Consider the following 15,655-nt stretch of genomic DNA (forward strand, 5'->3'; position numbering starts at 1 on the left):
TAAGGGTCTGCAACAAAGCATTGCGGTGTACTGGTCTCCGAGGACTATTTTGAAAAACACTGATAAGATGTCACAAGTACATTTTTCTTTAGCCTTTCAAACTATATTTGCATTAGTGGAGAAACAGTCGACAAGTTACAGAAATTGCATACTGCATAATCATGCAACGCTATTAAGGGATCCTTACTCTCTAAGCATATAAACAAATAAACATACGTTTTTCACTTTTCCTGTCTACATCTTTTCCAGTGTGGGTTGTCATTGTTTGCTGATAACGTGATACCCAAAACTGCACAGCTAGGCTACTGCATGTCCATCTAATTTTTTTGGTCTCTACAATCACCGAGAGAATATTTTCGCGATCGGTTGTGTAAAATCCATTCCAAAATGCATTAGAAAAATTTAAAAATAAAATTAAAAAGCTGCACACTGCTGGTGGTAAACAGCAAGGATTTAATTGAAATTAAATTAAAAATGAGTACCAGATCTATTGCATTATATTAACCGTACAATTCAGGGTTACTCTAGCAGGGAGTCATGTATGTGTATTTGAACACAAATGCACAGTGAACATTCATCTACCACAGGTCGCACAGGTACTGTAGTAATGCAGTCTAACACAAGACCACCAAAAAAAAAGAGGATCCTTTTTTTTCAGTCCATAGTTTTCTTACATAGAGTACAAAAGTTAACCCAGAGGGGTTATTAGGGCACCCCTTCAGAACACTTGGCTACTCTGTACAGAACTCTCAAGGCTTCAGAATCATCTCATTCAATAACGCCATAGAAATATACGAGTGTGTGTTTGTGTGGGTGTGTGTGTGTGAGAGAGAGAGAGAGTGTATGAGAGAGAGAGAGAGAGAGAGAGGCAGTAATAACGGCAAACGTACAATGCACTGACACAGAAAGTCAGCTGTGTTAGACATGCAACAAGTAACCCAACTTGCTGAAAAATGTACAGTAATCATAAAAAAGGAAACATTATAATTGCATAAATACTTTGTACAGTTTGTTTTACTGGAAAGGAACACGTCCCTTTAAAATGACAGCCCATAACATAAAAATGCCTTTGATAAAACCATGAGCCTTAAATGTGTTTCTTTTACACATGAAGGTGCGAAAATAAATTTGGATTCATAGAGCCATCTGACCTTTAAGCTGCTTGTTAACAGCAAAATCCTAACAGCTTTGATGTCATGATTGCACGCTAAATTACAGTACATGAGTAATCATGACGATAATGAGTGCATATTGGGTTGTTCAGGAAATGATGGGGAAATGTATATATATATATATATATAGTGAATAATACACTACCGAAAGTGTTGCATTTCTTCCTTTAAAGTGATTTGTGTGTCTAACGTTAGTTAAAAGGAAAACAGGAGTTTCTTCCCAACAATCAAAGCAGCACTTTCAATGCAGCATTGCCCACAGTACCACTGATGAAAGACCACAGAAATAAAAGAAAATACATCACAGACTGAACGATTCCAGTTTTTTAAAACATCAATCCAAAGCAGAGTAAAATGCCCTTTTCACCAGAACACACGACATAGCCGTTGAGCATTACTTGTGTTTGTGACCCCTGGTTTAAACATTCTGCAAATGTGTCTAAACTGACGCACGTCTGCAGTTTCTCTTCCGGATTTCAGACAGAAATAAACTGACACAGGTATTCAACAGTGGTGGTTGAATGGACCAAGTGTTCTCAGATAACTATGTTAGTGTTACAGAGAAACAATAAAGCTAGTTCAAATCACATTTAGTAATGACATACAATTTACATGTAGAATGTAAATAAACCTGGAAAAAGTCCCTTATTAGCCTAATTTTACACTGAACATCTGTGATTTCTTCTAATATTCAGTCAGGTGGAAAGGTGTCGGTTTCAGGTACGTATTTCATAACACATTCATTGTTTATATCTGAACCATGATTAATACCTGAATTTTATGGGGGAAAGTAATCAATAAATTCATGCCCCAACAGTTTGTTTAAAAACTCTGATATGACACAAAATTAGAGTGAAGTCAATAGCTGGAAAACACTAAATACCTTAAGCATGTCTGTACAAGAATGTCTCTAATGCAGAATCAACAGTAGAGTGGAATTTAAAAAGTGTTCTGTTGTTCATAAATATGCTAAAAGGTCTATACCAAAGCAGTTTGGCAACAACAAAAACAAAACCCCTAAAATAAACATCAATTTCTATCAAGTATTGGCAGCAGTTTTGATACTGTGGGCAACACGTCTGCGTTAACACATTGTAAACAAAAGAAGTATTTGCATAACTAGACACAGTAGTAATGTCAACCCACAAACATTTATTATTAACATTCATAGTCCCCGTTATTATACCCGCTGGGATTCCATGACTAGTGACATTGACTACACACAACCGCTTTAGACGTTTTCGCTTTTAAGTCAGGAGTGGTGTGTTATAATGCTATGTTACAGGCGTTTTTTTCCTTATATCTCTCCGCAACGACTCCTCATTCTTCTGTTCTAGTTAAAAAGGCCATTGTAATTATTTACAGTATAAACAAATTCCATCAGGATTTATGAAGGAAAGTTTTGAGTGCATGGTTTGTTTGTTTTTTTCCATCCTAAAATCTAAAGTTCATGGAAAATCGCTGAAGTCGACATGATCAAGCAAAATGGCAAAGAAAAGGTAACTGAAGGGGTCAAGCACCCATCTCTTATGCTCCGTGTGTGAAACAATGAACATTAGTGAAGTGAGTTTAGTCTCTGTCTGTGCTGTACACACATCAGTGTCTGGCACGGAGCGGTGGTGAGTGTTCTTTAGAGGAAGGTAAGGGGGGGGGGGGGGGTGGCTATCTAGTTTCTGGAACCTTCTTCTGAGGCCCGCTCATGCTGCAGGTTGTAATAACAGTTCTGACACACACGCACGGGCGATGATATCTTCAGCCGCTTGATCTCTGACTGGAAGCGACTGCATCTGATAGAGAGAGGAGAGAGATAGAGAGAAGACAGACAGGTAGATAAAGCGTGAGAGACAGACAGGTGAGTGAGTGAGAGAGATAAAGAGAGAAAGAGAGACAGGACAGACAGACAGATAAAGAGTGAGACACAGACAGTGAGTGAGTGAGAGAGATGGACTTACTTCTGGCAGAAAAGCTGGCCGCAGTTGCGGCAGTGGTGGCGGCGCTCGGTGAGGGAGAAACGCACGTCACAGCCTGAGCAGCTGTCCACCTGCTCGTCCTTCACCCAGTGGTCGGCGCGGCCGGGCGGCTCGCTCACCGACCAACTGAAGACGCGCCCACGCCCGTCACCCACCAGGATCTTACTGTGGTCCCTACGCCGAAGGAGACGAGCCTCGTTAGTGACGCAGCATGGGAGAGAGAGAACGCGGGCCGGTCATAGACAATTTGAAGCGTGAGGAGGGAGGGATAGAAGCAAAATAACTGGCCTGTTTTTAGTTTTAGTTCTGTGTTTATTTCTTTCTTTGGGCCAATGTTCTTGCTTGTTCACAGTAGATGGTTAAAACACAGCTGCCCAGGACCCACCAAGCAAGAACACCTGCTTCTCTCTCTCTCCTGCAGGGCTTCTGAACATTACACTACTACCTTTTAACTGTGCTCATATTTGGCTTTAGATTGCAAGCGCATGAGCTGGCATGTGGGCCCAGGCACAGTGCTTACTTTGAGATGGCGAGCGCTGAGATCTCGGCCGGCTGAGCGTTGTCCTTGCGGTCGAAGGCGGTGTGCATGGTGAGTTTGCTTCGGAAGACCAGCTGCCTCTCCCATCTGTAGCCTGCTCGGAGGAGAAGGCCACAGCAACAGAGCGGTCAGTACTGCCAGCCGGCCCTGCCCACGTCAGCCCCGCCCACACCAGACTGCATACCGGACCTGACCGTGGGCTACTGGATGGTATGGAATGGTACACCATAAAAATGTTTTGTGTGTGTGTGTGTGTGTGTGTGTGTGTGTGTGTGTGTGTGTGTGTGTGTGTGTGTGTGTGTGTGTGTGTGTGTGGTGTAAAGTGTCCAAAATAATGGAGCTACGTTGGCGCGTTGGATACACAGCCACAGTGATTTATCTCATGGAACAGGTCTGATCTTCTAATCTTATCTTTAATGTAATCTCAAAACCCGGAATGTTGGACTATCGTACGAGCTTCAGCATTTTTAAGAGGGAGGACGTGACCATCAAAAGGAGTTAACGTTCACAAACCACACCCCCCCCTCACGTCACGGTTTACCAGAATAATCTGCATCGTGTGAATTACCGGCTCTCAGGCGGCTGTAGGGTCGAGCCTCGGTGGCGGTGGGGGCAGAGGGCCCATGCGGGGGCGCGGAGAGGGGAGGCGGGGGCAGGCTGGTGGCGGTGGCGGCAGGCCTGGCCTGGCCCTCAGAGTAGTTCACGAACACAAAGCCGTCCTTCTCGTCCACGCTGAGCGTGTCCGACCAGCGGCGCGAGTCATCCGAGCTGCTGTCTACCGACCAGGAGGCGGCTGCGCGGGGCTTGGGTCTAGGCACAGCGACGGCGGGCACGGCGACGGCGGCTGGCTGGCCCGTGGGCCCGCGCGACCCCACCCCGTCCTGCCTTGCGCTAGCCTCCTCACCCTCCGACTCGCTGCTGTCGTCGTCCGGGGCTTCGCGGCCGTCTGCAAGGGGGCGAGACGGATAAGGCAGTTGGTCAGCACGGGACAGGAACCGATTCTGATGAGATTTTTAGGTGCCTTGCGCTCAGCTAAAAAGCATGAACAGATGGCGAAGTCAAAGGCACAGTCTGCAACAAGAACGGAGTGATGTTTTGGATGTGCATTACTGATTTTTTCCTCTCCGCAGCAGTCCGGTACATCTGGAAGCTCTACTGGCTCTGGGGCAGGGGTTTCTGGGACTTGTAGGAATTCCATCCTCCAGAACTAAAAGAAAAAGAGAAAGAAAAAGAAAGGAAAAAAAGCCTTAGTTGTGCATCGGTGCAGTGTCTCCACATCTCCAGTTCAACAAGACCATCACGCTGGATGAACTGCATTATGGGGCGGCTGACGGGCTACCCTGACAACGCCATCCGAGTGTCCCGTGACGATGACGTTCTGGGTGTCCCACTCGTTCATCTCGCTGATGCAGCAGCACAGGATCTGCTGGCTGCGGCCCGTGAACGTGTTGGCGCTGGAGATGGGGTTGCCGTTGATGCTCCACACGTGGATGTATGTTCCCGCAGTAGACACGATGTCTCCCTGCAAATCGAAGTCATTCGTCCGAGAAGTTTACGATGCTTAACGGTTAAACCCAGCTTGACCTTTCAAAAATGTTTGGCCGGTTCTGTGTGCTCCATGCTTGCCTCTCAAACATTGTGGTGTCGGACCCGGAAAAGGTTTTCAAATGTATAACACTAATGTTCGAAAGGGACTACAAAAGCCCATGAATATTTCTTTCCAAAGAATACTTAAAGATCCCTGTCAATTTGTCAAAGCAGAAGAAATATCCAAAATCTTAGTTACATAATCTTGAATGTGTTTCGGACAGAGGTCCATCATCAGCTGTGTAAGTACTTTGAAGCTTTTTGCTTGCACAGCTGATGAAGGACCTCTGTCAGCAACATCCTGTTTCTCTGGAAATTGTACTTTACTACAATTTTGACACATTCTCTTTCCATGCCATCCCCCTGAGGCCAGGAGCCCAGGGCCCGGCCACGCCCGGCGGCTGGAACTCACAGTGAGCTCGTTGATGCAGAGTGCCGAGACAGGAGCGCGGTGGCCTCGCAGCTGCGTGACGAACGCCAGCTTGTTAAGGTCCCAGATGATGCAAGTGCGGTCCCGGGAGCCGCTCACCACGATGTGGTAGGCGGAGGACGCCGTCAGGCACGTCACCGCATCCGTGTGGCCCAGGAGAGCCTGCGAACCCAGCCAGCTTAGCGGAGCGGGGCTTTGGTGTGATTAAACAGTAAGGAGTCGAGGCGTCGCAGCTTTACCTGTTTGAGCGCGAGGGTCTTGGCCTTCTCTTTGGACGTACTCGTTTCCCACACACAGATGGCCGTGCTGGTGCCACCGGTAATCACCAGCTTGGGGTTTGGACAGATAGCACACAAGATCTGGCCCCATTCAGACAGACACTCATACACGATCACTGCCTACAAAGATTAAAAAAAAAAGCCTCAAATCAGACAAAGGATAAACCCACGGAATATTAAGTCGACTGCAGCATAAACTATTCATAACGTTAATAATTCATGAATGCAAGCCTGTCCCTCAAGTGTCCACTGGGGGGCACTGTTACGTCTACTGAAATTCAAAGTCTCCAAAATGCTATTTCGCTAAAATCTATCAAAGCAGTGGCTTCACAACACACACATCTATGAGTCAGAAAATTGCCATTCTGCCAGTGACCAGCCACCGCGCTGCACTGCGTGTTGTTTGTCTTATGAAGGCAGAGTTCTGTTCGCCGACACTGCTCACCTTGTCTGACTCGTAGTTGGCTAGCCTGCAGCTGAGGTCTGCGTAGCCCCAGGCAAACGTCTTGCCCCATGCCGGGGGCACCAGCACTTTGTTCTGCTCCACTGCCAGGATGCCCTTGTCGGTGCACACGATCTGACCCACTGGCTCCTTCAGTTCTGTAACCATAGATCCAAACGCACGCATAGAAGCACGCGCACACGTGCGCACACACACACACACACACACACACACGTGCGCACACACACTGTTGCTGCTACTCGGAGTAAGCTGCTGTGTCCTCTGCTCTCATTTTAAGGTCAGAGCCGTTTGGCTTAATGCCACACCCTTCTAGGAGGCTTAACAACAAAAACAAATCGTCCTGACTAGATAAACAGGTTAAAAACAGCTTAGACAGCTGTGGGGAAACTGGAAGAGCAGCTCACATGAAAGGAACAGACATCCTAATATTGCTACGGCTGGGACTGCAAGCATCAGGCTTTCAATGGTCCCCGTTATCTCTCATTTAATGCGTGTGTGTGGTTTTCGGATTCCTGGCGAGCCGTAGCCACATCCATCCCACAGTACCTTTAACAGGAGCCAGGGAGGGTCGTAGGTTGTCCAGGTGGTGGAAGAAGATCTTGTCGGCAGTGGAGCTGATGGAGACAGGCATGCCAGGGATCTCGCCGTTCGACCTGCCGCGCACCCGCTTGGGGGGGTGGGGCTTCTTAAACAGCTGTCACAAAACCCACAAACGCTAGTCAACTGGGCATGTCGGTGCAAAATGCTGCAACATTTCCTGAAAGATCTCAATTATTCAAGGTAATCTTGTAAATATTCACGGTAACCTCATAAACCATGCAATACATTGTGTCTTTTAATTAAATTTTGAGCAACTCCTAAGAAAAAGAACAATTTGGGGTGCGTAGAGAAGGGCAGACAGTAGGAGTAGCATTACGGCTGCCCCTTGGGTCAGAGCTCGCTCGGTCCGGCACCTGCTTGGGGATCTGGCCGAAGTTGTTGATGAAGCCGATGGTGGCGGTTTCTTTCAGTGGGTCGTTGATGTTGTAGATGTCCACCTGGCCTTCGTAGAAGAGGTGGTGGAACACGTTTACCGCCTCCACCGCGGGGGGGCCTTGCTGCTTGTAGCCGAAGATGAGGTCGATCCACTCATGCAGGTGGGCACTGACGTAGTCACACTCCAGAGCCTAGGGACGCAAGCGAGACGTGGCACACTGAAGCATAGTGTCGCCTGGGCCTTCTGGGAGCTAGTCTGTGATCGGCATGTTGATGTGAACTCTCCTGTGCTGGTATGGTGTCAGAGTGCCTTGCGTAATAGTACCTCATCCGTATGTACAGTGGGCACTGTGGTGAAGAGAAGGGGAGTTTCTCACCTGTCTGTGAACCCTGATGAACTCTCTTGGATCTCCTTTGGCCCACGGAGGCAGGATGACATCTCCCAGCTTAGTGCCATTTTGCTTGCTCCCTGTATCGCCACAAGAAACAAACAAACAAAAAAACCTCATATAAAAAGCCTTGAGCTGACGAAAGGTATTAGCAAATTACTGCAATTTAAATCAGTGACGCTATTACAAGAATCACTGTTCTGTTGTTTTCTGTCGCAAACAACCAAGTTGGATGAAGCACTCTCACAAAGTCAAAGTTCAAAGTTCGCACCTAAGTCGAAGTTGTTGGAGTTGAGCATGAACTCTGGGAGGTAGAAGAACTCGGGGATGAGCTCCTTCACGTCGGCCATGTTGTGCTTGGAGGCTGAGAGCCAGGCTTCTCGCACGCTATGGAACATCCGGTCGGCCAGGTCAAAATGGCCCCCCTGCACAAACCAACGACAGGCTTCACTGCCCACCCGGAGGAGAGTCTTCTCGCAGGTGACCCCCCTCGCTGGGAGCAAAACAGTGTCATATGCAAACAGTCCCAGAGCAAAGGAGGATGCTATTATTGGACAAGACAGTCGGCCTCAGATGTGCGCTTGGGACAGTGGGGAGGGGGCGGATTTTGGGTAATAAGGGTAAAACCTTTTGTTGTGTGTGTGTAGGGGATGGGTGTGTGTGTGTGTGTGTGTGTGTGTGTGTGTGTGTGTGTGTGTAGGGGATGGGTGTGTGTGTGTGTGTGTGTGTAGGGGATGCATGTGTGTGTGTGTGTGTGTGTGGGGGGGGCGGATGGGTGTGTGTGTGTGTGTGTGTGTGTGTGTGTGTGTGTGTGTGTGTGTGTGTAGGGGATGGGTGTGTGTGTGTGTGTAGGGGATGGGTGTGTGTGTGTAGGGGGTGTGTGTGTGTGTGTGTGTGTGTGTGTGTAGGGGATGGGTGTGTGTGTGTGTGTGTGTGTGTGTGTGTAGGGGATGGGTGTGTGTGTGTGTGTGTGTGTGTGCGCGCGTGTGTGTAGGGGATGGGTGTGTGTGTGTGCGCGTGTGTAGGGGATGGGTGTGTGTGTGTGCGCGCGTGTGTAGGGGATGGGTGTGTGTGTGTGTGTGTGCGTGCGTGTGTAGGGGATGGGGGTGTGTGTGTGTGTGTGTGTGTGTGTGTAGGGGATGGGTGTGTGTGTGTGTGTGTGTGTGTGGGTGTGTGTGTTACGAGACACACTCTGAAGAGTTAGTGATCGAAAATATGCAGAAGTGTTTGAATATGGCAAAGGAACAAAAGGTCATGGAGGAGGACATTCCTGAGCCCTAGGACACACCTGACCCCACTCACCTGCAGCCTGAGGAAGATCTGCGTGAAAGGCTCCATTCTCACCAGGTAGGAGGCCACAATCATGGCTGAGGAGTAGTGAGTTCCGTAGTGATACGCTGGGGTTTCACCTAAATCAAAAAAAGAGAGTCCAGAGCGCGGTTCGGGCAGAGCACGGCTACAAACAGCAGAGTTTTTGCACCTACCGTTGGGATCCTCCCAGTCCTTGAACCTCTTCTTATACTGGATCAGTCGGTCGTCGGTCTGGGCACCCATGGGCTTGGACAGGTTCCGGAAGGTCTTTGGACTGTTCAGGTCCAGTTCCTGTGGATTATGGCAAAGGTGACCAGACTCCCAACCATAAGGCTTTTTTGCCTTAAATTCCTCATGCATCTGCCACGTAGGCAGACAATTTTTGAGGTGGTTCACTGGGCCTTGTGCGAGGGCCTTTTCTTATTCTTGAAATCTGGATTCAAAAAACGTTTCAGAAAATTGTAATCTGCCAATAAGAATGGAAATGGTCACTTAAGGTCCATACTGTCACAGAAATTAAGAAAAAAAGGTTGGATATAAAATAAGATTATTAATAATAATATGTTGTTGTTGTTACCATTATTAGAGTAAAAACACATCTTGCCAAAGCAATAGAATACATGATTACATAGGAGGGGCAGATGAAGAGAATATGATAATATGATAAGTAATCTGATAAACAGTGCTGTCAGGAGTTGCAGTAGAGTATGTTTACCTGGACGACAAGATCAAAATCAACAAGTCATTACCAACATTATAAACTGTTTAATAAATTAATTTTGGTTGAAGGCCAATTTGTCACTGTGGATAAAGTGGATAGGCAGTGGCCATGAGCAGCATGGCAGACCAGATGAGAGGAATGGCTATTGTCACAGTTTTCCATTGTAACAGGAGCATAGAACAGCACAAGCAGTATCGTTATACATCAAGTGAGATTATAAATGTTATTTTTCAAGCTAATGAAATCGACATGGGGCAAGACTACAAGCAAGGTCTCAGACGAACGATTTAACAGCAAATCAGTCTGCGCACGTGGCTCCTGCCTGCCTGCCGTTTCCGGCGATCGGCCCGAGGAAGCAAACCAAACCTCAGAGTCGTAGTCGGCCAGGATCCAGGGGAAGACCGGGTACTGCATCAGGTCGTTGTAGGACCTGCCGGCCAGCGTGTTCAGGTGCATCAGGTACTGGAAGTTGCTGATCTCTCCTCTCTGAGGACAAAAGGAGAGATGAGTCAAGAAAGCGCTGGGCTGGGCGCGGAAGGCCGCCTGTCCACACAGGCTTAAACGAAATCACTCACCTCCCAACGCTGCGTCACCGATTTCTCTCCCACCAAAGTGCTGAGAAGGCCAGACCTGGAGGAACAGATAAGCGTTGGGGTTTATAAGTCAGTGGCTCTGACTAATCGGTGCTGCACAGGGCTGTTGTCTGGCGCTGCGGCTGAGGCACGTACCCTTGCTCAACACTGGTGTTGGGCCGCTGTCCTGACACCGACTCCGAGCTGTCTGCCAGCGAGGGAACCACTGCCAGGAACCTACAAACACAGCAGGCAAGGTCCGTCGCCTGTGAGATGGAGCCGCGCTCAGACTGGGGGCGGAGGACGCTTCTATTGTTAAAGGAGCCGGCCTGTAACCGCCTACCTCTGATACACTTTGTTCCGGACCCCCTTCTGGAAAGCCAGGAGGTAATTTCGCCCGTCGCCCGAGAACACCTCCACCGCCATCGGCTGTAGCAGGACAGAGCAGTAGAAAGAGAAACGTCCGGCGTTATCCAGCAAACTGCGATTATCTGGCAAACTGAATACACAGTCACCCACTGACACTGCCTGGAAGGGAAAAAGCAAAGCTTCCATTGGCCAGACCGCTGCCCCGCCCCCCTCACCTGTAGCAGGTATCGCCGCTTGTGCACTTCTTTGATGTCCTCGTAGGCAAATATGCTGCAGCTCCTCTTCAGCTGGCTCTGGCTTTGCCGGGCCCCTCGCGGGATGATTGGCTCATGCATGCTGGGACAACAGAGGCGCTTCATTTAGAGACGCATTCCAAAACAAGTGCGCCCCCCCCATAAGTTCCACCTAAAATGCCCTGGCACAGCCCAGCTATAAGGGTGTGGCGGGTCCTCATGGGAGACATCGAGGCGGGAGATCTTAAAGGCTTATGTCGGTGTCCCCGAAAAAAGAGGACTGCAGTTGCGGAAAAAAGCCAGGCTGTTCTGAAAAGGTCCGTAAAATGCGTCTCACTGGAAAAATATAGTACATAGATGCAAGCAAGACGCGATAAAAGCTGAGGGACATCAAGGGGCATAGAGCTATGGCTCTCACTTTGCGGGAAGCGTCTCGATGTCCCTGATCTCCCGGGTGACTGTCATGGTGAAGCCGTCGATCACGTAGAAGTGCTCCTTCCCGAACAGCAGCAGCCCCTCCCTGGTGTCCAGCCCCTGCACCCGAGCGCACCGGTACATGTGCTGGATCTGTTTACACAGGAAGTCAGAACGTTGTGTAAAGTATGAAAAGCAAAATCCAGGAAAAACACACTTTAAACAAATTATAAACCTAAAACAGGGACACCAACCCTTCAAGAGCATTTCTAACAAAAACTACTTGTTACCACAATATAGTCAGCAAAACTAGCCTAGCCAGGTGACGTGGTGAGTGGTAAGCCTGCGTGGGGGGGAGATATGTTGGGGACATTGTTCAGAGAGACCTTTTCTCCCTCCTCCAGCAGGCGGAGCAGGGTGGTGTTGTCGGTCTTCTGCTCCTCGTCCACGGCCCCGCCCTCCATCAGCTCCTGCAGCTGCTCCTGGCTGTCCTCGTCGCCGCCGTCCGCCGTGGAGCGCGAGCGCTTCAGAGGGGCTTTCACGAGACCTGCAGGCACACGCGTGGCCCGCCGTCAAAACACTCTGCACTTTTTACATTTAAAGTCGACGGACGTCTCGCCGAGCAAGCAGGCGGGGACAGGAAGGCACACGCTAACGTCGTAATCCAAATGAACCTGACGTCAGTTTGTTTCATTTTAAGTCCTGCCATTTGGAGCATTTGTGGTTGTAGGGCGAATTAAGCGTTTGGCATGACCACAACAGAGGAGAGGCTCGTACCAAGTCAGAGCTGTAACACCCTGATTAGTGGTGCCAAGCCATTATGGTTGTTATGGTCCAGGTGACCATTAATAATGAGCACTGGGAATTATTGCTTCATTACCTAACACAGTTTTTGCATTTTCATTACAGCAGCCTCACAGATGGTATTATTCACTTGTTGAAAAATACTACATATGAGTTTTGGCTCTTTACACTGTCCAGAGAGCACCATAAACTTCCAGAGAATTGCCAGAACCAATTAAAAGGGTTACTTCCACCACAAACGTCAAGATGCTGGATAACGACTGGAAGCTAGTGGAGCCAATCTACGTTTTGCGCCCTCTGACCTTTGACCCTGGCGATGGTGTCCTCCCCGGGCTCAGGCTCCTGCTGTGAGGTCTCGCCCTCCGTGCTCTGCTGGATGGAGTGCTGGTACATTCCTGGGTTCCCTGACAACATCCGCATGTAGTACTCCTTGCTGTCGTAGCTGACGGCTCTCCGATAGCGTGTGGGCTTCTGTGGGGCAGAGGGAGACTTAACGCGCTTAAAGCACACGTCCTGGAGAAACATCCCAAACACTGAGGCGCCTCACAGCCAATGAAAGCTGCCCAGTTAACATGAGCTTATTTGCATAATAGGAACTGGTCCAAGCTATCCTGCATTCTTTTTTTTCTATAAGTTCTGTGTGAAAATATTCATGACCGAATTAGTATAAAAAAAACAAAAAAACAACTGCAACTCTGCTGATGCCAAATTTTTAAGCAAGCAGACCTCTGTCCACAGTCTGCCCTGTGGCTTAAAATGTGAATGACTGGCGAAAGCACTTAGATAAGCTTGCAGTCGAGTTACAGGTGGAACCTGGTCAGAATGGCGTAAACCTCTTTTCCTCCCTCCCTCTCTCTCCCTCTCCCTCCCTCTCTCTCTCCCTCCCTCCCTCCCTCTCTCTCCCCCGTTCTGCATCTGCTTTCCCTCTTTCACTCTGATCTCCTCACCGCTGTTCCCTGCTCACTCTCTCCCTCAATTCTGTCATGAGAAAGAAAAAAAAATGTTTTGGTGTAATCATTTGCATTTCATTTTAATAATATTGTCACACGTGCATGTGTGAATTTGAGGCATAAAACTACATGTGAATTGCGTGATTTTGTTTTTGCATCATCTGTCACGCTGGCTAGAGAACACAAAAGGAGTGGTTTACTGGTTGGATTTCTCAGTTTACAAGCTTTTGTTATCTAGTTAAAAATGCCCCCTTTTATTAACACAACCAGTGCCTTTGCTAACTTAACTAGTTAAGGCCCTTTGTTTAGTGACATGTGCGCTTGTTAGGTTAAATGGTTACATGTGTTAACATGCATGTTATCATTACTTGGTCTTCTGCCCACTGTTCAACAATCCAACAAAAATAAATTATGGCTTTTGTAATGACCTTTGAAACCCGTGATTACAGTGGGCTATGGAAATGTGAAAGGGTGAGTTTAGCGTCACCCCGCGTACACACACACGCACACACACACACACACACACGCGCACGCGCGTTACCTGTGAGCTGTTGTTGGGCTCGCCGTCAGGCACGTAGGGGTAGTGGATATAAAACATGTCGTTGCGAACCATCTTCTTCCTCATTCGACAGGGCCCCTCCGTCATGTCCAGCTGGAACTTGTCGAGGTGTGAGCCAATGGGAGGGCCCCACAAGCCCCGCTCCCGCAACAGCTCGTACTCGATGCCGGCCCACTCCTCCGTCACGTATTTCAGAGCATTCTGCTGCCTCTGGTGTGAAAAGTGAGTGTCATCAGAACTGTCTGGGCATCATCGCGGTTGGTGGCATAAATATATTTACTCACATTAAAGTCAAAATGGCTTCACGACTCAGGAGTACCTGTGACATTATTAACAAGGCGCAAAGAATTTCCAAAGAAGGCATGTATACATTTACTGGTTAATTTTCAGGTACATTTTCAATACATTACATTTTCAGGTTAATTGTTTGTAACTGCATAATACATTATTTAATTTGATAGGTTTTTTAATAGGGAATTTAGTAGATTGGTGACACTTTATTTTGAAGGACCATTTTTATATTAAATAAATTCAGCCGACTCTAACAAAAATACGATATCGATTATATAGCAGTACTGAGGTATCTGTATAAATTCATTAGATCATCCAGAGACTTCAAATTAACTGTGTAAATTTATTCTACAATATGCTGAATTCAGTTGTTTTTTACTTTATTTGGAGTGTCCAGGTTAATATCTGTAGATGTCCAGAGAAGTAAATGAACATGTAACAGTTACAATACACATCATCACAATACACTCAACAAGCTGTTATAGCCATGCTATTGACAACACTCTATAAATTGATATTAAATGGATTAGGTTTTGGTTTAGGCTAATAATCTGTCATTTTTGTCATGCACATTATTTTACTTGCTACAATACACTGAAGCAGATTATTTTGGACTTCTGTGGTTAAGTGCACAATTTTATCACATGTCTGGGCACTATTACATTATTGGGAAATTATGACAATATTGGGTTCTACATGGCATAACACTAAAGTTCAGACACGTTTTGTAAGCCTGATGTCAGCTACGTTTCCATAACGATGCTGAGGTCTTTAAAGGGAATTAATCAACCTTGGCAGGAGCTTCACTCCAAATGCAGACAAACCCGTCCCTTTTACCTTCCCACTGGGACGATTTTGTGTCTCCACAAAATCAGTATTCCCCCCGACTCAAATTTCCAGGGGGGGTCGGCCCCCCCTGTCGCTACAGACAAGGTAGGTGGAATGTGATCGGGAGGGACTGTGTGCGAGCGGCTGACCTCTTGGTATTCCTTGTACTGCATGGCCACCAGGTCCCGCACCACTGCGATATGGGTGAACATCCACTGGAAGGTTTCCTGGAGAAGCAAGCACGCCACATTAGGACTGCATATCACACTGCACACAGCGCCACATTTCCACCACAGTACTACGTGCTGCAGCTACAACCTGTTAAAATGCACAGGTGAACCTTCATTGCACCACGGCTGAAGGCTGGCTTGAATTATTATTGGGAAACAGAATTGTCATTTGTATGGATTTGTTTTTGTTTGTTTTTTTTTTAAAGTATAGCATTGATGTTAAGCATTACACAATACAGTGGGTGGAGCCGGGGCGGGGCACCTGCGCGGAGAGGCTGCTCTTGTTCAGGCCACTCTCCTTCTTGCTGCGCCGGGCGCCGGTCAGCTTGGACAGGCCGAAGCCGCTGCTGACCCGCGACAGCTTGGACTGAGTGGCTGGAGCCACCGCCTCCCCCTTGCTGATGCTCTTCTTCTCGTGGGCTAAACGGGACGGGAGGTGGGGGGTTATTGGAGCAAAACAGGGGTTACGTAAGAGGGGGTGGGGCAAAGAAGAGGTTGAGGGGGGTTTCGAGTAAACAGAACAAAGATGGTTACTAAAATTAAAATACAAATTTTGGGGGAGAGAGCAGAA

At 47.8% G+C, this 15,655-nt stretch overlaps 1 protein-coding gene across 6 annotated transcripts in view; it reads right to left on the bottom strand.

Annotated features, from left to right (window-relative positions):
• Positions 1 to 433: 433 nt before the first annotated feature.
• The window catches only part of wdfy3 (WD repeat and FYVE domain containing 3), a 61,890-nt gene continuing 46,668 nt past the window's right edge, over positions 434 to 15,655 (bottom strand). For all 6 annotated transcript variants that reach the window (XM_035529640.1, XM_035529639.1, XM_035529638.1 and 3 more), the window contains 26 exons: positions 15,347 to 15,504; positions 15,004 to 15,081; positions 13,718 to 13,945; positions 12,529 to 12,697; positions 11,809 to 11,969; positions 11,427 to 11,575; positions 10,991 to 11,111; positions 10,750 to 10,835; positions 10,563 to 10,643; positions 10,410 to 10,464; positions 10,201 to 10,320; positions 9,287 to 9,404; positions 9,105 to 9,211; positions 8,074 to 8,227; positions 7,791 to 7,882; positions 7,392 to 7,604; positions 6,985 to 7,132; positions 6,421 to 6,575; positions 5,937 to 6,095; positions 5,680 to 5,859; positions 5,020 to 5,202; positions 4,791 to 4,887; positions 4,249 to 4,626; positions 3,663 to 3,774; positions 3,125 to 3,316; positions 434 to 2,959 (listed from right to left, as the gene is read on the bottom strand). In XM_035529640.1, the coding sequence (XP_035385533.1) occupies positions 2,839 to 2,959; positions 3,125 to 3,316; positions 3,663 to 3,774; positions 4,249 to 4,626; positions 4,791 to 4,887; positions 5,020 to 5,202; positions 5,680 to 5,859; positions 5,937 to 6,095; positions 6,421 to 6,575; positions 6,985 to 7,132; positions 7,392 to 7,604; positions 7,791 to 7,882; positions 8,074 to 8,227; positions 9,105 to 9,211; positions 9,287 to 9,404; positions 10,201 to 10,320; positions 10,410 to 10,464; positions 10,563 to 10,643; positions 10,750 to 10,835; positions 10,991 to 11,111; positions 11,427 to 11,575; positions 11,809 to 11,969; positions 12,529 to 12,697; positions 13,718 to 13,945; positions 15,004 to 15,081; positions 15,347 to 15,504 (3,815 nt within the window). In that variant the 3' untranslated portion in view covers positions 434 to 2,838. The remainder of the gene's footprint in view (positions 2,960 to 3,124; positions 3,317 to 3,662; positions 3,775 to 4,248; positions 4,627 to 4,790; positions 4,888 to 5,019; positions 5,203 to 5,679; positions 5,860 to 5,936; positions 6,096 to 6,420; positions 6,576 to 6,984; positions 7,133 to 7,391; positions 7,605 to 7,790; positions 7,883 to 8,073; positions 8,228 to 9,104; positions 9,212 to 9,286; positions 9,405 to 10,200; positions 10,321 to 10,409; positions 10,465 to 10,562; positions 10,644 to 10,749; positions 10,836 to 10,990; positions 11,112 to 11,426; positions 11,576 to 11,808; positions 11,970 to 12,528; positions 12,698 to 13,717; positions 13,946 to 15,003; positions 15,082 to 15,346; positions 15,505 to 15,655) is intronic.

The sequence above is a fragment of the Electrophorus electricus genome, chromosome 9 (assembly GCF_013358815.1).
Source record: "Electrophorus electricus isolate fEleEle1 chromosome 9, fEleEle1.pri, whole genome shotgun sequence".
Taxonomy (NCBI): Eukaryota; Metazoa; Chordata; class Actinopteri; order Gymnotiformes; family Gymnotidae; genus Electrophorus; species Electrophorus electricus.